At 25.9% G+C, this 22872-nt stretch overlaps 1 protein-coding gene and 1 long non-coding RNA gene across 10 annotated transcripts; both read left to right on the top strand.

Annotated features, from left to right (window-relative positions):
• Positions 1-91: 91 nt before the first annotated feature.
• LOC112753368 (probable tRNA N6-adenosine threonylcarbamoyltransferase, mitochondrial) lies at positions 92-10437 on the top strand. Of its 9 annotated transcripts, XM_025801606.3 has the most exons (10): positions 102-317; positions 483-539; positions 641-726; positions 1221-1292; positions 2552-2829; positions 4801-4876; positions 5034-5118; positions 5232-5346; positions 5492-5580; positions 10183-10437. In XM_025801606.3, exons 5-10 carry the CDS (start codon positions 2805-2807, stop codon positions 10192-10194), a joined length of 402 nt encoding a protein of 133 aa, XP_025657391.1. In that variant the 5' UTR covers positions 102-317; positions 483-539; positions 641-726; positions 1221-1292; positions 2552-2804; the 3' UTR covers positions 10195-10437. The 9 variants fall into 9 exon arrangements, with proteins under 9 accessions (XP_025657392.1, XP_072077311.1, XP_025657391.1 ...); XM_072221205.1 differs by lacking the exon at positions 2552-2829; XM_029293060.2 differs by lacking the exon at positions 10183-10437 and having other exon boundaries at positions 5492-5748.
• A 3604-nt stretch (positions 10438-14041) lies between these two features.
• LOC112753315 (uncharacterized) lies at positions 14042-19695 on the top strand. The gene is made up of 3 exons (XR_003177711.2): positions 14042-14559; positions 15908-15978; positions 19034-19695. It is a non-coding gene; the product is annotated as an uncharacterized lncRNA (long non-coding RNA).
• Positions 19696-22872: the final 3177 nt, after the last annotated feature.

Here is a 22872-nt window from a genome sequence, read left to right as displayed (position 1 = left end):
GAGAGCAGAAAGAAAAAAACACTTATCTATTATTCATATTGGAGAGATTAGTCCACAACCATATCCATATGTATAAGAAATTTTCACACGTTGCTTGACACAGTGACACTTGTCAAAGTAGATATGTTTGACCATATAGAACAAAAAAGAACACCGCAAAGTAGATTCAAGTGTAAATTACTTAATCTAGCATCTACCATTGTAGTGTAGCTAACTAGAAATCAGTTTCTCCATTACTACTACTACCATGATTGTGTTGTACTCTTATTGGTTAAGCTCATGCTCATGGCGTATCCGCTTTGCTTTGTGCCTCAAAGGTAAAGCTTTGGGATTTTGATTTGCAAATTCAGACACAACGATTCCCAAGTTTTGTCTTAAAAATATGTTCTTTATTTCTAGAGAGTTCAGAAATTGCAGCTCTTTGGGACAAGTAATGTAGACTTTATTTGATTTTGGTTTTTCTATTGATCTGAAATGAATAGGGATTCCTTATGAGTATAAAGCAGTGGATCTTGTAAAAGGGGAACAGTTTAGTCCAGGTGAATGCATAGTTAGAGTACATGTGGATCAAAGGAAAAAAAATTGACTTTTACTGTTGAATGTATTGATTTAGAATCAATAATCTATGCTTGAATTTCAGAGTTTGAGAAATTGAACCCTCTCCATTGTGTTCCGGTATTAGCTGATGATCATGTGGTGGTTTCAGACTCTTATGCAATCTTTCTGGTATGTTTAATGCTAGCAATTTGTTAGAAAAAAGCTTGGTTGCGTGGTTTCTGTTTTCATTTTCTGTTTCGAGTTTTCAGTGTTTTTTTGCTTTTAAAATCTTGAGAAGGAAAACAATGAAATCTGTTGATTTCTCAGTCATATCATTGTAGAGTTTAATTTTGATGCGCTGTTAGTATGATACTTATACAGTCGTTCAATGGCATTCGTTTTTTTTTTACATCTATTCACGCGGTTAACGGGAAAATGAGTTATTTTTGCTCTCGTAGAATTTCGTAATTAAATGTACATGTAAAATATTTTGCACTGGCCATCAAAATTAAATTCATTATTGTATCAAGCTTAATGATGGCCCTTAAGTGGGAAAATTATTAAAATTTTCTGATACTTGAATTTCGTTTTGATGCATGTCACTGATTATGGTTTGGTGTTCTTCGTTCAAATTTATACCAAAACAATAAAATAATGTCTTCCGCTTCGTCCTTTTTGATTAGTATTTGGAGGAAAAGTATACTCAAAAGCCACTTTTGCCAGTTGATCCTCAGATCCGTGCTCTCAATCTTCAGGTAAATTTTGGTATGATTGAAATTTTCGATTAGTGACAACTAACATGAATGCTTCTTGAATCCATGTTCATTACTTCATTTAATCCTACTGGTTTAGCATCTTCTAAAAGAATTCAATAGGAACAAATCAAATCATCTTGAGAATTATTATAGGAGAGAGAATATTATAAATAAAACCTTCTTACAAATATTCTGATATATAGCTTCTACAGAATGCAATATATATATAAAGGAACAAGAAAACCATGCATTGTAAGCATTTTCAACTAGTTCTTGATTCTGTAATCCAATCTTTAATGGATAATAGTTGAATTTTACATGATGTTAGATATATAACCATGTGTGTGCCTCCTACTATCGGCTTAAACTTTATATATAAGAAATATTTGGTGACTATTTTTTTATTTTTGTTTTATATTTGAACTAACATTATTTAACTTTCTAATTTTTATCTAATTAGTTTTATATAAAATATACTCAGTTTTTTTTAATGATAGCTAAATTTAGACACAACTAACATTTTCATATGATATTTTTTCTCTCATACTTATACAATATTAATGTTTATTCAATCTCAACAAATCTGAATTAGATTAGTTAGCTACTAGTTAGACTGATGGAATTGTTGCACCAAAGGCAAAAAACCCCATAGAATGTCACTTTTGCAAATTTGACTTTGATACATAAATAGTGTTTGCAAAAAAGCAATTACATGATACAAAATCAATCTAATGAAATTCAGTGTCACGTGGGTTTAATTAAACTGTAATTCCTTGTAGATTGGCTTGATTTATTAACTAATTTTCAGTTAAATTTTTAATAGATTCGATTTTTCAATCTCATCTAATTTTATTAAGCAACAATTTACTCAATTTAGTGGAGGTGTCCAATTATAATAAATATTAAATCATTCTTACTATTTAAACTTACTTATATTAGACATCACATTAAAAAAAGAGAGCAGAAAGAAAAAAACACTTGTCTATTATTCATATTGGAGAGATTAGTCCACAACCATATCCATATGTATAAGAAATTTTCACACGTTGCTTGACACAGTGACACTTGTCAAAGTAGATATGTTTGACCATATAGAACAAAAAAGAACACCGCAAAGTAGATTCAAGTGTAAATTACTTAATCTAGCATCTACCATTGGAGTGTAGCTAACTAGGAATCGGTTTCTCCATTACTACTACTACTACCATGATTGTGTTGTACTCTTATTGGTTAAGCTCATGCTCATGGCGTATCCGTAGGGATGGCAGCAGTATCCGTACCCGCAGATACCCGCTGCGCCCCTATCCGATCGGGGCGGGTTTGAACCCGACCCGAAGCGGGGCAGATCTGAATCGTGGCGGGTTAATGAACGGGGCTGGGTGGGATCGGGTTCAGGCTAAACCAATGCTATTTCAATAAGAAAGATGGGTCGTAGTCAACAAACAAAAAGCACTATCTTAAAGAAGAAGAAGGTCAACAAAAATAAATCCATTCTCTATCTTAGAAAGCAGTATGAAACAAGAAAGAACACTTATTGGTAGGCAACTTAGTCTGTTAGTATTCTTTTTCTTCTCTTCTCCATGTCCTTTCTTTTAATTAATTGGAAAAAGAGAAAAAAATGTTTTAATGAATAAGTTAGATTTTAGTTAATTTCTAATTTCTACTCATAGTTTTTCGTTGTTTATTTTAATTTTCAAAACTATTTTTTCAAAAGTTTTCGCTACTGTCATTGTTTTATTCTTCATGCATCCTTTATGTTTTGTTTACGTCTTTATTTTATTTTGAAAAAAAAAATAATCATGCATGCATTCATCACGCAACGTAATATATACTTAGCATTCTATGTTCTTCCATACTTTTCACCACTTGATAATATGTTCAAACACTAAATTTGGTGTTCATCAATCTATATATGACCAAACTCTAAGTTTAGTGTTGCAAACAAAACCAAGAATGAATATGGTAAAACTTGTGTGTGGTGGTTAGTATTTCTCTCTTTTAAGATTTTTTTTTATTTTTCCTTCTCCTTCTCCTTGTCTTTGCATCATGCATGTTTCCCTACTGAAATATCCATGCTTATCACTATGCTTATCCTCCAAGTCTGCTTATTACTATGCTTATCCTCCAAGTCTTCTAATCATCATAAAAAAGAATGGCTTTGATGGAGGAATGTTGAATCTATTAAATAAAGTCCTATTATATAAAGTGGTGGTTCACGACTTGTAATTGTATTCTATGGACCGTAGCATATGTGAATGATCTTGAATAGAAGGAAAGAATGATTTTTCATAAACAAAAAGCTTAGAAAAATATTGAGATTTCTGAATATTCAAAAAAAAAATCCTTGAATTGAAAAGAAAAAGAGACACAGAGAGCATGACAAAGAAAAAGAAATTAAAAGAGATTCAAAAGTGATAAAGTTCTGAGCATCAATGGTTAAAGTCCAGTTATGTACTTGTGATGTTTATTGTCCAAGGAGAGGTTTGGACGATTAGATCCGAGGGGTATTTCATCACCCGATAACTTGGGCCAACTGGTTTGGGATTATCGATCGAAAGCCCACTATCAAGAGCCGCCTCGAGACAAAACATTTAGAAGCCTAAAGAGCCTCTGGGTATCGATGTCTAAGAATTAAATTTTTAACTATATGCTTGTGGTGCAGCAGTGTCAAGGAGAGACTTGAGTAATTAGATCCGAGGGATGTCTTATCACCCGGTAACTTGGGTCGATTGGCTTGGAATTATCGATCGAAAGGCCACTAACAAGAGCTGCCTTAAGACGAAGCACTTAGAGTTAACAATTGAGAAATCTCTCTCGGTCAAGAATAAGAATTAAACAATTCAAGGACCAACTAAACTAAAAAACAAGATCTTATAATATCATCCAAACTTGAGTTTCTGAGGATTCTTCAAGCCCAAGATTTCAAGATTTATTAAAGAAGGAAAAGTCTGTCGATGATCACAAGTTTACTAAACCCCATTATTAAGGTGGATATGAGCTTCAAAGAGATTTAATTCTTCTTCATCAATTCCAATTCTTTTTTTTTTTTTTGCTTGAGGACAAACAAAGTTTTAAGTTTAGTGTTGTGATGCATTTGCATCTTTAGTAGTTTTATTATTTTTCCTATGATATTTGTTTGTTTTCTTAGGATTAATCACGGTTTCTTCTTCTAATCTAATCACTTTTAAGTATCATTTGCTACTAAGGTATTCTCTAAATGTTTTTCAAGAAAATATAATTAAAAGAGAGGATATCAAGTAGCAAAGAAAGCTTGTCCAGAAAGGTATGCAATCAAAGCATGTAAGGGATCCAAGTCATGCAAGGCCATGCAACAAGGCACATGCCATGAGGATAATAAAAGGCTGATTTCCACATTTTGTTAGTGTTAACTTCGTGTAGTCGGATGATAAAAGAATGATATTGCATGTTGCAAAAAGCATTTTTGTGTAGTAGTAATAAATTATACAAACATCTTTCAATTTGTTATTATGTACATATGAGTTTGCAGTGATGCCAAGATCCCTATTTCTTCTACAAGTAAGGAAGATCGATTGGCCCGGGTTGATATTGCTGCTGCTTTTCAGGTTAGTTATGTTTTTTTAGGTTTTGTACTTTATGGCATGCGAGACCTGTCTTCCGTATCAGATCTAGATAATGACTTGGTTTAAATTACTGCATCTGCTCTATCTTGATCATCTTTAATATGTGTCTAACTGATGTCTTATTTCTACATGTGGTCAGCGAATTGCAGTGTTACATCTTGAGGAAAGGTCTGAATGTGCAATCCAGGTGGGCATTGAAGATGGAGCCTTCTATAAGACACCTGGTAGTTTGAAGTCTGAATAGTTTCTTTCTTTCAAATAACATCAATTCTTCCTTTTCTATTTATTTTACATCGAAAAATCTAAATGACTTTCTATTTTATGTCATATACTGCAGGTTATCTCTGGTGGCGTTACATCAAATCAATATGTTCGATCTCGGCTTGATATTGTTGTGAAGAAGAATGGCTTGCAACTTGTATGCCCTCCTCCCTGGCCTTGTACTGACAATGGTAATAATATAGTTTTTGAGTTGCTATCAGTAGTAAGTAGTCACAGTTCTCAAAAAGCAAATTAGGTTGTTATCTTTTGTTTATGCATGAAATATAGCTTTTTATTTCTTTATTTATTTTTTATGCTTTTCCTTGAACTGGATAGGTGTAATGGTAGCTTGGACTGGCATTGAACACTTCCGCATGGGAAGATATCACCCTTCTCTGCCTGCAGAAGAACCAGAAGACTTCGTGGTGTGTTTCCTTATCTCAACAATTTGCTTTCTTATCGACCACCAATATATTTATATATAAATACTTGTAGAGTTTAATTTATTTTAATTAATATATATTTTATATTAGTGACTAATTTTGGTGTACGTATAATATGGTTATAATCTATTAAATACGTTGATTATTGTATACGCAAGAAGTGGCAAAATGGATAGGATTGAAAATGTGGGTTTTTGCGATTACAAAGGACAATATAACAATTCATCATGCTGTTTTGTGTACTAAACATTATCCCTATCAATTTCTGTTCGGACTAAGTTTTAATTTGTTCTCAACATTTGAAATATCTTATTTTTATTTGAAATATTTTATTTTATTCTATTTTATTTTTTAATAAAAAAATTCTTCTAAAAATTACTTTTTTTCATTATTTTTTAGATATAAAAAAAATCATAATTGTGATAGTCACATGGTTGTTGTAGTAATTTTAAGGGTTAAGTATGATTTTGGTCCTTAAGATAGGGGTCAAAAAATTTTTTTGTCCCAAACTTTTTTTTTATAAAATCGTCCCTAAAGTTTAACTTAGTTTTAAAATCATTTCTTTGGACGAAAATACCATTCCCCCTTCTATTCAAAAATCAACCAGAAACAGAAACAAAAGCAACAACAATAAAACAACAACAACCAGACGCAGAAACAACCAGACGCAGAAGAACAATAATAACAATAGATCATGTATACAGTTAACCATTTTCTAAAATTCATTAACAAAAAATTAAAATCTAGCTAAACTAATCCATAATCAAATCAAGAAATTAAGACTAGACAAAAACAGAATTTAAAAGCAAAATGATAACCTGGATTATGAAAATAGAAAGCAGAAAAGAGGAGACAAGGGAGGCAGTGGTGTTGTAGCAGGAGTAACAGAGAAGCAGGGGTAGTGCAACAGTTGGTGGAGCGCCGGCAGTCTGGGTATGACGGGAAGGGGCTAGAGCTGTCGTCAGTTCTGGTGTTTTGGTGGCTCTGGTTCCTTCTACGATAGGGATTGAGGGAGGCAGGGGTGAGTTGGCGCGAACGGTGTTGGGTGGAGATGATGGTTCGTGGAGGTGAATGAAGAAGAAGGAAGAACCGCAGCGTTGCTAGGGTTAGCGCGAAGGGGAGAAGAGGGAAGATGGTCGCGGTGAAGATGAGGCTGCGGACAATGGAAAGAAGGGCTCCACGTTACTATGTGGTGGTAAAGCAGGGGAGGCTCGCCAGCGAGAAGCTCTAGTTCGAGGAGGTCCGAGACAGGGAAGGAGAGAAGGAGGGGAAAGGGTCCCGGTGGTGGCTTTGGCGTTAGCGCGAAGGGGAGAGGAGCAGCGGCGGTGGCCCTTCTCCTTCTCTTCCTCACCTTCTCTTCTCTCTCTTCTCCCCTCAACCAACCCTCCAAGCGTGATTCCCTTCCTCCTTTTGCCCTTAACCTATTTTTTTTAGTTAATGGTATTTTCGGAATAAAAATAAAAAAATTTGGTAAAAGAGACAATTTTAAAAGTAAGTTAAATTTTAGGAATGATTTTGTAAGCAAAAAAGGTTTGAGACGAACAAAAATTTCAGCTCTTACTTTAGGGACTAAAATCGTACTTAACCCTAATTTTAAAGCGAAAGCAACATCAATAAGAGAAAAAGAAGAAAATAATAGGAAAAAAGGATTTCTTTTTTTAAAAAATAATTTGATTAGAAGACTAAATATAATAAAATAGAATATTTTTTTATAAAAATAAGACGTTTTAAATATTAAAGATAAAATTAAAACTTAGTCTAAAAATTAGGGACTATAATAGTACTTTACTCTTACAAAAATATTTAGCTTTTTTCAACTAACAATTTTCACATATCTATAACAATATATAGAGGAAATAGGAGAGTTTGGTGTCTAATTTCCGCTTTTCCATCTTAACCTTATTAATAAATAGTGATTAATATAATTGTCGTCTTAAAATTTGGTCAAAAATGTAATTATAAGTTAATTTTTCTTCATTCTTCATACAGTTACCTTTATATTTTACACATAATTTTTACTCATGTTGTCTTCTTCCTTATTCTACGATGTAGTACTCTTTTCCTATTTTTATTTCAATTAATGAAAAAAATAATGATAAATGTGTATAAAGAATGGTAAAAAAAATGATAAAAATAAAAATTAAAAATTTTAAAAAAATAATAAAACAAAAGATGATTTAAGATATTGAATATAAAATTAAAAAAAAAATTAGCAATTAAAATTATGAGGGAAAAATAGTTCTTTAAATTTAAATTTTTTATATCTACTTTAAATTAAATAAGATTAAATAAATAATAAATTTACAAAATTTTTATCTTGATTGTTACATATAATAACAATGTAATGATTTTAATATTATACTTAAATTAATTTAAATTTTATTATTCTATACATTAAAAAAATTAAATAACTTATAAAATTTTTATTTTTATTTTTATTTATTAATAATTTATTATTTATTAAAATTTTTATTTTTTATCTCAAATTTATAATTTAAAAAACATAAAAATTAATTTCTTAAAAATATTAGAAAAAATAACAATATAGAAATTATTATTTTATTTAGAAATTAAATAAAAATTTAAGAAAATATTAAAAATTTTATTATTTAGAAACATAGAAGTTAATATATTAGATCTAGAGAAAGATTAAGAATGGTTATAAACAAGTATTAAGAGGAGGGGAGGTATTCAACAATGTAATTTTTTATATTCAATTGTATATATTAATAGTAGCTAAAATAGTAATGTCCATATAATATTATTCTTTTAAGAAGATATAATATATTTGATTTTTTTTATAATTGTTGACAAATTTGATAATTTGATTAACAAAAAATTTGAATACTTAATATCTTAACTTTTTTCTTAAAGCAATAAAATATGACTTAATAAGTAAGTGTGAAAAATAATAAGGATCTATATATAATAGTTACACATTTAGATATCTAAATCAAAGAAAAAAAAGAATTTTTTTAGTAAATCTTTAATAACTCAAAAATTAACACAATGGGTAGTTATGGATCAAAGTGATAAAAACAAATGAGAGTTGGGATAATGGTATAGTAATAATTAATTGCGATTGGGATGAATATAATAGAGGAAGAAAATAAAAAAAAAAGAATAAAATAAATTAACATAATAGTAATGATAATAGAAAGGATAATGTATAATATGATGAGATAATATAATTAAAATAAAAATTAATAATTTTAAAAATACTAAAATTAAAGATAATTAAAGATGTTTAAGATAAGATTGAAGAAATACATTTTTTTATCTATTAGAATTATGGATAGAGATAAAGAATATTTTGAATATAAATTTTGAAATTTGCTTCTAATTAAATAAGATTAAAAAATAAATAAATTTAATAATATTTATAAATAATTAATCTTTAAATAATATTAAAAAATTTTTATATTGATTTTGTTACACATAATAATAACTTAATAATTTTTTATTTTATTTTTTAATTTAAATTTGTTTATTTTATACATTTTATATGTTAAATAACTTAAGATATTTTATTTTTGTATACTTTATTTTTAATTATTAATATTAAATTTATAATTTTAAAATAAAAATATAAAATTAATTTCTTAAACTGAATAGAAAAGGGATTGAATAGGCACGATAGTGCCTGGTGAGCTGCTAGTTTATATAAAAAATTTAATTTTAATGTATTGATAATAAAAATATTTTATACAATCGTCCAATCACATTTATTCTTTTGGATAACTATTTATACAATCAAAATAAAAAGTAGTTATTTTTATTAATGTTTAATTGAATAATACACGTGTAACGCTTGATTTGGTAAAACTTTTTGAATAATTATTTATACTTTTTAAAAATTATGTGTTTATACTTATATCAAAATTAAATTCTTATATAAATTTATAAAAATGTTATAAATATAATGAAATAAAATTAATTATAAAAATCATGATAATCACACACTTAATTAGTTATTAATTTTTTTAAGGAAAAAAAATGACTAGTCACACCCTAATTAATTTCCGTACCAGTTGGCAAATGACACTATAAATAATAATGAGTCTGATTATTAATCTTTCAAGAAAACTTAAAAAATTTCATCGAATGGCTACCAATGCTTTTTTAAAAGCTCTCTTCTACATCCTTTTCCTGACACTGCTCTTGCCTTCAGGTAATAGAAGATAGTATAAACATTATATATACCACACAATAATTTTTTTATATTAATATAATTTATTTTTCTTACAAAAGGCCCTCCGAGAAGGAAGCTAAATACCTTTTGTTAAAAATTTAATATTATTTATTTAAAAAATTATATATTATTTATTTCCAAAATTTGGAAAATATTGTTACGGATGATAATAAGCCGTTGAATTCTTGAATATTAATTTGTTACCAATGTATTTTTTACTGAAAAAAAAAATATGAAAGAAACATGCACTATAAAAGTGAAGGTAAACTTTTTCTTGATATTAATTTAGTTTAACAAATTTACAAAAATTTAATTTAATTTTCTCAAGTAAAATAGATATTATTTTTGTACATGCAAATCCTAATGACAAGAAGATATTATTATTATTGCAGAAGGAACAATGAACACAGTGGCGCGAACACATACAGTGTGCTTTCGTGAAAAATTCAAGTATTGTGATAATGATGAATTTCGTTGCGACACTTTCTGTATAGTTAAGGGTTTTGGATTGGGAGGCCATTGTTCAGGAAAAGCTTGTTGCTGTCCTGAACGGATCCCTCCTGCATAGTTACATACACTATATTTATATGTATATATATTTTTGGATACATAAATATAAATAAAGAGGATGCACTCAAAGTCCAAAATAATAATTGCAGAAGATCTTAGTCTAGTGGGAACTATCTTTGTCTTATAATAAATGTATCCGAATTCAAAACTTGGTTTAGGTTGGGGGATGTCCAACACTTTCTTCTAAAAAAAATCCAAAATAATAATAATAAAATAATAATAATAATTAATTATTGTGTTGGTTTCTATAATTTTATTATATTTATAATTAGATTTTATAAATTTTTTTAATTGAGTGTTTATACTATTTTAAATTTTGTAATTAGATCTTTTTTGTATTAAAAGTATTAAAATTGACGCAATATTCATCTCAAATAATATTTGTTCAAAAATTTAATTAGATTCTTAATTATATGTACCTTTAATTTATGAATAAATATTTCGTTAATTCTAATATTTTTGTACTACTGATAAGTGATAAGGATCAAATTATAAAATTAAAAGTAATGTAAAAATTCAATAAAAAAATAAAGACTTAATTAATTACAAATTCAATGAAACTAATCCCATTAAATAACTAACAAGAATCTAACGAATAACAAACTAACAAGTGTTTTTGAACTGTATTCCATACTAATAAATTAATAATATATTGGATCTCAATTTGGTATTATTGCACTCAAATTTTTAACTTAAATTCGGCCTAAAATACTACAAGTTAGTAGAGTCTTCTAAATCATAACTTAAACACCGTGTTTAAAAGAACTACCATACTTGTTTCTTTTTGAAAATCTATCGCAATGGGTAGAAATTTAACACACTGCCTGAAAATCTGAAATAATCTTGTCGAAATTTTGTCTAAAATATAATGCGCGTTTATAATTTGTTCGAAATCCATTTTTATTTTGTCAAAAAATCTATTTGAAATAGACTAGTTTTTTTTATAGTGACACCAATGTCCAACTTTTTGGCGAATAACTCCTCTCAACCTAACCCTTCGATTTTTCTAAGTTTATGCAAAACTATATACAGAAATCAAGTTGTAATTTCTTTTAAAAAATGAAATATCCTTTTTGAAAGAAAGAATTATAGGATAAAAATACAGATATATACATTTCTAGATTAATAAAAAAGAAAAAATAAAATAGGGGAAAAAATTTAAAGTTGTTTAAATTAAAGCATACATAGGTGTTAAATGTTCGGGTTATTACTTATTAGCTAGTATTATGAAAATAATTTAATTTTAATACACTAATAGTATAAATATAGGTGTATAATTATATTTATTTTTTTAAATAATTATTAATATGATTAAAGTGAAAAATAATTATTTTTATTAATATAATGTTATGTAATTAAATGTTCGTATAAAACTACTTTAAACTCACGATACATCAAAATTAAATTCTTACGAACATGTAACCTTTAGGGATTTGAAGGAATACATCTTTCAACAATAAAGGCAGGATGATATAAGAATTAATTGATTGACTCATTTATTATCATAAATATTAGGTGTCTAACAAATTTTAAATATTTATTTATTTTCTTGGTTTGTCTATTAAATTTTTAATTAAATTTTTATACTTTTTTTTAATTAAGTTTTTATATTATTTTTAATTTTATAATTACATTTTTTTATGATAAAAATATTAAAATTAACATAATATTTTTATCAAAATACATGCAGTCAAAGATTTAATTAAGTTTTTAATTATAAATACTTTTAATTTATAAAAAAATATTCAGTTAATTCTAATATTTTTTATACTAAAAAAGACTTAATTACAAAATTAAAACAGTATAGAGACCTAATTAAAAAAAATATAAGAATCTAATTAAAAATTTAATAAAATTATAAAAACTAACAAAATAATTAAATCAATTTTAAATTAAATCTAATCAAGTTAATTACACTTACATATATATGTGTTTTGTTTCTTTGTTTGCAATCTTTATTTACACCCTTTTTATTTTACTGTTTTCGATTTTTTTTCCCAGCAATCTCCTTCTTCTCCGCCTTCTTTCTCTTTTTCATTTCTTTTCTTCTGCACTATTATCATGCATTTTTTCTCTTTCTCTCCCTCAAAAAGAACAATAATAAAAAAAAAAGAAAAAAAATTAATGATCCAGCAATATTTAATTTTTTATCGTGAATAAAGTATTTATTATTAATTTAGAGATTCAATAAAATAGATATAAAAACTAAGAATATATATATTGTCATAGATATATATCATGGTTAAAAATTTTTTTGTATCACAATTAAAAATTTTAGTGTTATTTTTGTTTTTAATAATTTTTAATTAGTTAAGCAATATTAATTAATTTATTCTAATTAAATCAAGTAATTAATATAATTGATTAATTATAGTTAATGTTGTCAAACGGAATATTAAATAATTTGATATTTATATCAATCAAATCAAATAATTGATTAATTATCACTATAAAAAAATGAAATATTTATAACAAAAATTTTGTAACAAATTTTAAATTGTTACAAAAAATTATTTTTTTGTACGAAAATTATTAATTGATATTTTGTAACGACTTGATTTTTTTGTTGCAAATTATATTAATTTTTATAACGGATTGGTATTTTGTTGCAAAATTTTATAATATTTTGTAATAAAAAATGAAGTTGTTACAAAAATTTAAAATATTTTGTAACGAAAAATTAATTTATTATAAAATTCAATATTTTTTATAACAAGTTATTTGTTTGTCACAAAATATAAGAATTTTTATAACTAAAAAAATATTTTAAAATGTTAAATTCTTTATGATAATTTTATTTTGTTTCAAAAATTTAATTTTTTAAAATATTATTTGTATTAATTAATTAGTTTTTATTAAAAATTAAAGATTAAATAATTAATTTGTAAAAATGGTATATATTATTTTATATCTTTTATAAAATTAATATATACCTTCTACTAATAATTAAGTCTTAAATATTGACTAAAAATTAATTTTTAAATTAAAAAATTTAATTGTTAAACATAAATAAAAATAGTAAAAATTTAAAAATAAATACAAATGTAAAAAGTAAAAATTCTAATTCTAACTCTCATTTTCACTCTTTATTTTGTTGTTCGCCGCTCTCATCCATTTTCACTGCCTCCATGGCTCCACCTCTCACACTCAAGGTCACCGTCTCATTGCAAAAGACAGAACCTTCGTCGCTACCTCGTTGGGTCACCCTCTTTCTCTTATTTAAAATAAATTTATAACAAATATTATTTTTTGTTTTATTATCACTCTAAAAATTAACATATTTTTATACTTAAATAAATTTTTGAAAAACTCCCACAAGAATAAAATATAGAGCTCTGATTTTTTTCCTCCCTCTACTAGACTATTAGTTCTAAACCCATCATAACCCAACACTCATCATTAAGCCTGTGAACCCTCCATTGTTAGAAAATAAATAATAAATTATTTATGATTTATTATAGTTATTCATAGTTTTATTTTCAAAAAATTATTAACCAAAAAATAATTAAATTAAAGTTATGAAATTTTGAGTTTAAAATTAATTATTATTCATATAATTTTCATAAATATTTGGATATTTTTTATTTAAAATTTAAAATTTTAGTAATTTGATTACTTCTAGTTTTATTAAAAATACCTACTCTATACCCTAATTTTATTAAAATTCTCAAAGAGAAACCTAATTTACACACACTCTCCAAATCCTAACCCTCACTTTTTGTCCCAACCGCCCCCACACACAGCCCCTCACCAGACACATACACATGGAAAGAAAAGGAAAAAAGAGAGTGAGAGGGGGGAGCTCAAGGGGGAAGAAGGAGATGGAAGGAAAGGGGGGAAAGGGGAGACGGCGCCGGTGGATGTCAGTGCCACCGTGGTGTCACCGTCGAAAGAGTCATAATGCGAATAGAGAGAAAGAGAGAGAGAGAGAGGGAGAGAGAGAGAGAGAGAGAGAGTAGCGTTGTTGCAACTGGAAGGGAGCCTGGCTGCCCTCGTCTTTGCCAGCTCCGTCGATGTTGTCATCATTGGAGCTGCGCGAAGCCGTCGTCACCATTGATGTTTCTCCTTGTTGTTTGTGGGTTGTCACCTCTTCTGCTTCTGTTGTCACACCGTCTTCTGCCTCTCTGGATATCGCTGCTTTTGAATCACGTCCTGTCACTTGTTCTCTGCCTCTTCTTTGTGGCCCAAACTCTAATTAGGTAGCTCAAGTGTCTCTTACTCTGTGATTTTAATTGATTTGATTTCTGTTTTGATTTGAATATTAATTTCGTATAATGCTGCCTGTTTTGGTCTCTAGTTCTTTGGTTAAAAGTGAATTTTTTATTTTGATCACTGGTTCAATTCTCTGGATAGAAATTTATTTTCTATTTTGATTACTGCTTTGTTTTGGTTATTGGTTCAAAATAGAAAAACATTAATTCTATTTTGGCTGAAGCTATTCAATGCAAATAAAATTAATTTTTTTGTTAATTTTTGAATATCATAGACCAAAAATTTTTTTTGATTCACTAAGTATATAATTGTTGATTTTTTTTTATGGGCTTGTTAAGGTTACCATCTCTTTAAAACCAAAATATTGCAATCAAATAGTCACAAAATAAGTTCACAAAACTAGAAGATTGATAGCAGAAAGTGTTTATATATATGCTTTAATTTGTATGATATATACATAAAATGACTAATAATAAGATAAAGACTTATAATGCACCGTAGCTAAAAGAAATTGAAATTGAATATTTGAAGTTAATGGTTATGGTTTGAAGATACATGGTAGTGGATAGTTGAATATTTGAAATATTAATTTTTGAATATTTGAAGGATAAAGACTTATAATGCACCGTAGCTAAAAGAAATTGGAATGAAATATTTGAAGTTAATGGTTATGGTTTGAAGATACATGGTAGTGGATAGTTGAATATTTAAAATATTAATTTTTAAATATTTGAAGGATTTGATTATATTTAAATCTTTTTCTATTTTTTATGAAGGTTGAGGTGAATTTGAAGAAGATTTTTTATGGTTAATAGGGTTAGTTTTTTATAATTTATATTCACATGATAAAATGATTGTTCATAAGATTATTATTTTTCACTGTTTAAGCTATGACAAATCAGATGAACAGATAGAGTTGACTATAAAAAATCATCAAAAAGTTGATTTTCTTAAAAAACTAATAGCTATATCTACAAATGCTATTGTTTACCTGTGTGTTCTTATTTCGCTTGATAATTTTTTATGTTTGGACCAGCAATATGAAGATTTGAATTGTAGATACATTAAACAAGTTTGACAATGCTCTTATTTGAGTAAGTTTTGTCTTTATCTTACTATGCAGAAAGTTGAGACGGTAGTTAAAACAATTGTGTGACAAAAAATTCTCTAACTCATCAAGCTTGCATTGTATATTGCGAGTTGATTTGAAGAAAGTTCTTTAGGATAATGCTTCACTGTTTTTGAAAATTAGTAGGCATTTATCTTTTCTAATGCTCTTATTGACAAAAAATCTAAATTGTACTGTTAATAACTTGTTCACATTTGATATTGTAGATAGAGAAGATAAGCTGAACTTGGATAACAAGACGGTGGTGAACAATTTTTAAGTAGAACTTGCCCAACAGGTTAGTTATTTTTGTAATACTATTTTAGTATTTGTCATTTGTTTGCCATAAAATGATTGTTCTAGTGAAAAAGTGAAAAAATTTTGTAATTGGTGCATATATATAATGTATATAAAGTGTGTACTTATTGAATTCCAAAAGTAATTACTAAAGGAAATATTTTTTTTTTCCTTTGGAAAAAAAAATTAAATTCAAATCATGAAAGTATTATGAATTTTTCTTCTATTATGTAGGTTGATGTAACTGTTCAATTTTAGTATCTCTTGTTTTATCCTTTTTTTTTTATTTTTTAATGGAACTTGTTATTTAGGTTATATAATAATTGAGAAATAAGTGATAAAATGGTTGTTTTTTATGGAACAGTAGACGGTGAAAATATCTAAATTTTAAGAGAGATTTTATCAAAAAAAGTTTTAAGAGAGGTTTTATAAAAAAAAAATTGAATAAAAGTGAATAAAAAATTGTAAATAGTGTTATATCTTGTTTCTAATTTTTGTTTTGGTTTTTTTCATTTACAGGAGTGCTAAAATGGTAATAACATACTACCTAAAAGACTAAAAAATATTTTAATTCATAGAGACACTAATCTATATTAGACTTTTAATTTTTGGTTGAACTTGTGAAAAAAATATAACTTATGAAACTAATCAATGTAGACACTAATATTATTTTGTTTTAAAATAATTTTAATTAAATAAAATATGTTCGAATTATCTATGTTATTATATATATTATATAAATATTGGCTTGTCCAGTAAATTAGTTAATATGTCAATTAATTAAAAAATTGTTACAAAATGCATAAGACAAAATAATTAATGCAAATTAAAATAAAATCTGTTAGAATATATTATGATCAATTAGTATTTATTACAATTATTTAGCATATTTAAATATTTATTATAAGATATTATGTCTTTATTTTTTTAACAAAGATGTAATATTTTATAATAAATATTCAGATATGCTAAATAATTATGAGGAATGCTAATTAATCATAATATATTCTAACAAAAGAAATTCATTTATTCCAGTTAAATCAAATACTTAATATAATTTATAATATGGTGATAGTAAAAGATTTCGACAAAAGACAATTGCACTGAAACATTAGACGAAAAGAATAAGTTAGAGCAAGAACAATCATTAAATTATCAAAAGAATAATATAATAGAATGAGTATATAAAAAATACTGTAAAAAATTATAAATTGTACCTTAAAATGATCAACTTCAATGAAAAACGAATAATACATTCTTATTCTATGAAGTAGTCAAGGAAGAATAATAAATTAAAAAATGAGTTGACTTTCAGATATAGACTCACGAACCACAAAAAAATACTATATATATATAGCATTTATTAGAACAAAAATAATTATATAAATTAGTTATAATTAATTAAGTTAATTTTTTATTATTTACGTTATACATCATATATTTACCGTAATTGAATGAGCCATTATCATATCATATACATTTTTATCATAATTAGAATCATATATTTTTGTTTACATTTTTTAAGGTAGATATCAATATCAACTTGCCAAAAATTACAATTAATTTAAAATTATATTACAATGATTGAAAATTAAAATGATTGACAATTAAAATAATCATGTATTAAATTCTATTGATGTATAATTATAAAAAAATTATTAACAATTAACATAATTATGTATTAAATGCTAATTTAACGTATAATAATGGACAATTAATATAATTATGTAGAATTTATTCTATGAAGTAGTGATAATAAATTAAAAAAATAAGCTGATTCTCAAATATACACTCACAAACCATAAAAAATACTATATATAGCATTTATTAGAACAAAAATAATTATATAAACTAATTAAGTTAATTTTTTATTATTTACGTTATACATCATATATTTGTCGTAATTGAATAAGCCATTATCATATCATATACATTTTTATCATGATTAGAATCATAGAATTTTTATTTTTATTTTTTAAGGTAGATATTAATATCAATTTGCCGAAAATTATAATTAATTTAAAATTATATTACAATGATATAAAGATTAAAATGATTGACAATTAAAATAATTATGTATTAAATACTGTTGATGTATAATTATAAAAAAATTATTAATAATTAACATAATTATGTATTAAATACTAATTTAACATATAATAATTGATAATTAATATAATTATATAGAAAATAAAATATAGCAACTAAAATTAATTTTGTTAACTAATTAATTGAAGTTAGGTAGACAATGTTTGGCAATTATTTTAGCATTTAATTATTGATATCTATTATTATTATTATTATTATTATTATTATTATTATTATTATTATTATTATTATTATTATTATTATTAATTGATATCAATATAAATGGGTCATCATTAACGCAACAACTTCTCACTAATAAAATAATTGCATAATGAATGAGAATTAAAATTGTATCAATATAATTAAAATAATTAAAAATATTTTCGATTGATAATTAGTTTATAATAGATTAAATATTTATTTTATATAATTATAATAAAGATATTTTTCTAAATTAGTATAATCATACCTTATTCATTAAATGGTAATTATAATATAATTGTAATATTGTAATATAATTATAATAAAGATATTTTTATAAAATAAATTTAGAAGAGAGAATAGTGTTTTTATTTTGGAGGAAAAATAAATTCATAAATAATTGACACCTCACTCTCTTTAATTGATAATGTATTAAATATTAATTTTATATAATTATAATAAAAATATTTTTCTAAATTAGTATATATATTATTCATTAAATGCTAATTGTAATATAATTATTGTAAAATAATTATAATAATGATATTTTTCTAAAATATCTGTGATAGGGGATTGTGGGTTCTGGGATGGGTTAGAGTGGATTTGGAATTTCCATTGGATGAGGGAGTTGTTTCAATGGGAGTTGGAACTAGTTCACCAACTTCATGATATGTTAAGACCAGTGAAGCTATCAGCTGACAGAGAAGATAATCTTATTTGAAAATTTGATAATAAAGGTATTTTTTTTTACTAACTCTTTTCTGCAGGTGTTGCAATCAGAGACTCTCTCGGAGGAGATTACGAGTTATAGCTTCACAAGTTCGATCTGGAAAGGGTTGGTTTGTTTTAGTTGGTAGAGTGAATACTAAAGAAAGGTTGAGTAGATTAGGCATAATTCGCCAGCATGATAGTATTTGTGTCTTGTGTAACAAGGAGATTGAATGTGTTCATCATTTGTTTGTGTTCTGTGAGTTTACGTGACAGGTGTAGTGCATCTGATTAAGATGTTTTCATAGAGATTGGGCTGTCCCAGGAAGTATTAAAGGCTTGTTTGAGAGTTGGAATGGAACACCTAATAGAAAAGAGGAGCAGAAGAGATGGCTGACTGGGTTCTTTGTGGTTATTTGGAATGCCTGGTTGGAACGTAATAACAGAATTTTCAACAATAAAGAGGTGACTGTTGATGTCATATAGAACAGGACGTTTTTGAACTACAAGAAGTGGACTGGTATTGATCCTACTGGTTGTTGATGGCAATGCAAGAGATGACATAGAATTGTTAACCTTGTGTTTAGATTTGTTTTTGTATCTGTCTGTTTTATGCTCCACTCTCATCTGTCGAGCTTCATTTGTTTCAAAAAAAAATTAGAAAAGAGAATAATGCTTTTATTTTGGAGGAAAAATAAATTTATGAAAAATTGACATCTCACTTTTAGTAGTTGAAAAAACTCCAGTTTTAGTATATTAAGTAAAAATAGACTTTCTTTTAAGAAAAAAAAATATGACTAGTCACACCCGAATTAATTATTTTCCCCTACTAGTTGGCAGATGACACTATAAATAAGAATGAGTTTGGTTATTAATCTTTCAAGGAAAAAAAAAGTCATAGAATGGCTTCCAATGCTTTTCTAAAAGCTCTCTTCTACATCCTTTTCGTGACAGTGCTCTTGGCTTCAGGTAATAGAAGATATTATAAAAATTATACCTTACAATAATTTTTTTTATATTAATATAATTTATTTTTCTTACAAAAGGCGCCCCGAGAAGGAAGCTAAATACCTTTTGTTAAAATTTTAATATTATTTATTCAAAAAAATTATATATTATTTATTTCCAAAATTTAGAAAATATTGTTACGGATGATAAATTGATAATAAGCCGTTGAATCCTTGAATATTAAATATTAATTTGTTACCAATGTATTTTTTACTGAAAAAAAAAATGAAACAAGCATGCACTATAAAAGCGAAAGTAAACTTCTTCTTTATATTAATTTAGTTTAACAAATTTACAAAAATTGAATTAAATTTTCTCAGGTAAAATAGATATTATTTTTGCACATGCAAATCCTAGTGACAAGAAGATATTATTATTGCAGAAGGAACAATGAACACAGTGGCAATACAAATACATACAGTGTGCTTTGTTGATGGAGTAAAGTATTGTCCAAATAATATAATCGGTTGCCGAGTTTTCTGTCACACTAAGGGTTTTGAATTGGGAGGCCATTGTACAACAAAAGGTTGTTGCTGTGATATGATCCCTCCACTTACATAGTTACATACACTATATTCATATGTTTTTTCTTTTTTCTTTTTTTTGATACATAAATATAAATAAAGAGGATGTACTCAAAGTCCAAAATAATAATTGCAGAAGATCTTAGTATAGTGGTAACTATCTTTCTCTTATAATAAATGTATCCGAATTCAAAACTTTGTTTAGGTTGGGGCTGTCCAACACTTCCTTCTAAAAAAAATTCAAAATAATAATAATAATAATAATATTTAATTATTATGTTGATTTCTATAATTTTATCATATTTATAATTAGGTTTTCATAATTTTTTTAATTGAGTTCTTATACTATTTTAAATTTTATAATTAGATTTTTTTTGTATCAAAAGTATTAAAATTAATAGAATATTCATCTCAAATAACATTTATTAAAAAATTTAATTAAGTTCTTAATTATAGGTATTTTTAATTTGTGGATAAATATTTCGTTAATTTTAATATTTTTATATTAGTAAGGAATAAGGACCTAATTATAAAATTAAAGATAATGTAGAGATCTAATAAAAAATATAGAGACTTAATTATGAATTTAATAAAATCAATTCTGTTAATAACCAACAAGAGTCTTTTTTTTTTTTTTTGTGACTTAACCAACAAAAGTATAACCAACAATAAACTAACGAGCCTTTTTGAACTGCGCTTCATACTAATAACTTAATAATATATTGGATCTCAATTTTGGTATTATCGCACTCAAAAGAACTACTTGTTTCTTTTCGAAAATCTATTGCAATGGGTAGAAATTTAACACACTGCTTGAAAATCTGAAATAATCTTGTCTAAATTTTGTCTGAAATAAAATGCGCGTTTATAATTTGTTCAAAATCTATTTTTATTTTGTCGGAAAATCTATTTGAAATAGACTAGTTTTTTTTATAGTGACATCAATGTCCAACCTTTTTGGCGAATAACTCCTCTCAACCTAACCCTTCGATTTTTCTAAGTTTATGCAAAACTATATACAGAAATCAAGTTATAATTTCTTTTAACAAATGAAATATCCTTTTTATTTGAAAGAAAAAAATAATTTACAGGATAAAAATACAGATATATACATTTCTAGATTAATAAAAAAGAAAAAAATAGGGGAGAAATTTAAAGTTGTTCAAATTAAAGCATACATGAGTATTAAATGTTCAGGTTACTTATTGGCTAGGATTACGAAAAGAATTTAATTTTGATGCTAGTATAAATACAAATGTATAATTATATCTGTTGTTTTTAGATAATTATTTATGAAATTAAAATAAAAAATAATTACTTTTATTAATATAATATTACGTAATTAAATTTATGTATAAATTATTTTAAAGTAATAATATATTAAAATTAAATTCTTATGAAAATGTGACCATTATGGATTTGAAGAAATAATACATCTTTCATTTATAAGAGTTAATTAATTGACTCATTTATTATTACTACAGAAAAAAAAAGCTATAATATAAGAAAGAGATTTTAAAAAGCTCCAATTTAAATTTGAAAATAACTATTTTCTTTTATTTTATTAAAAAAATATTAACGGGAGTTTTAATTTTAAATAACAGGATTTTTAACAACTCCTTCAATTAAAAAAAATTTGTTAACACAATTTGGGAGGCGCAAAATTTTCTTCTTCCCACGAAACTCAATTATCCTTCTCTCACCCTTTTTTGCTCCCACTCTTTTAACATTGTAACTGTTTCGTTCTTTGCATTTTTTCATTGATTACTGTTGTTCGCCGTTGTGTTTTTGCTACTCGCATTTGTTTTGCTCTGCTGCTATTTCCGTTCGCATGTTCTTGCTGTTGTTCCTGTTAGCATTCCAGTTTAGTTCGTGTTACTGCTATTGGTCGCGCTCCATGCATTATTCTACAGCTATTTTCGTTCATAGTGGCAGTTGTGCTTCTATGCAAAGGTAACAATTTGATAGTATATACATATGAAAATTATTAGGGTTCATACACTGATTTTTGAATTGTATGTGTGGTAGAAAATAAGAGAGGGATTTATTACGATAGTTATACAGAACTTTGTTTATTTATGTTAATGTGTCCTCCATTTAAATGAATTGTTTGAGTCTTTCTTTAATGCTAACTCCTGATATTGTACTAATTCAGTGTTCTATTTTTTTATTTTTTATAAATTTCATATTAAATCGATAAAAAAAATTTCAATGCTTTTTAAATTTTCAATTTTATTGAGTATTAAGACCAGATTTATATATAGATGCTTGTTTATATATATATCAGGCAATTATATTAAAAGCTTTCAATTATAAAATGTTTAAAATTTAATTTTTAAAAGTAATTATGTACTTATATATAATTG

This window comes from Arachis hypogaea, chromosome 2 (assembly GCF_003086295.3).
Source record: "Arachis hypogaea cultivar Tifrunner chromosome 2, arahy.Tifrunner.gnm2.J5K5, whole genome shotgun sequence".
NCBI lineage: Eukaryota > Viridiplantae > Streptophyta > Magnoliopsida > Fabales > Fabaceae > Arachis > Arachis hypogaea.
Note: the sequence above shows the minus strand (reverse complement) of the source record. Positions and strands in the feature narration are given on the sequence as shown.

What these genes read in the sequence shown, in the direction of transcription:
- LOC112753368 (XM_029293060.2), top strand. Translation starts at nt 2,805, where the DNA reads ATGAAACAAGAAAGAACACTTATTG. An exon ending in ACAAGAAAGAACACTTATTG is followed by an intron (nt 2,830 to 4,800) that starts GTAGGCAACTTA and finishes ATGAGTTTGCAG; the next exon opens with TGATGCCAAGATCCCTATTT. An exon ending in ATATTGCTGCTGCTTTTCAG is followed by an intron (nt 4,877 to 5,033) that starts GTTAGTTATGTT and finishes ACATGTGGTCAG; the next exon opens with CGAATTGCAGTGTTACATCT.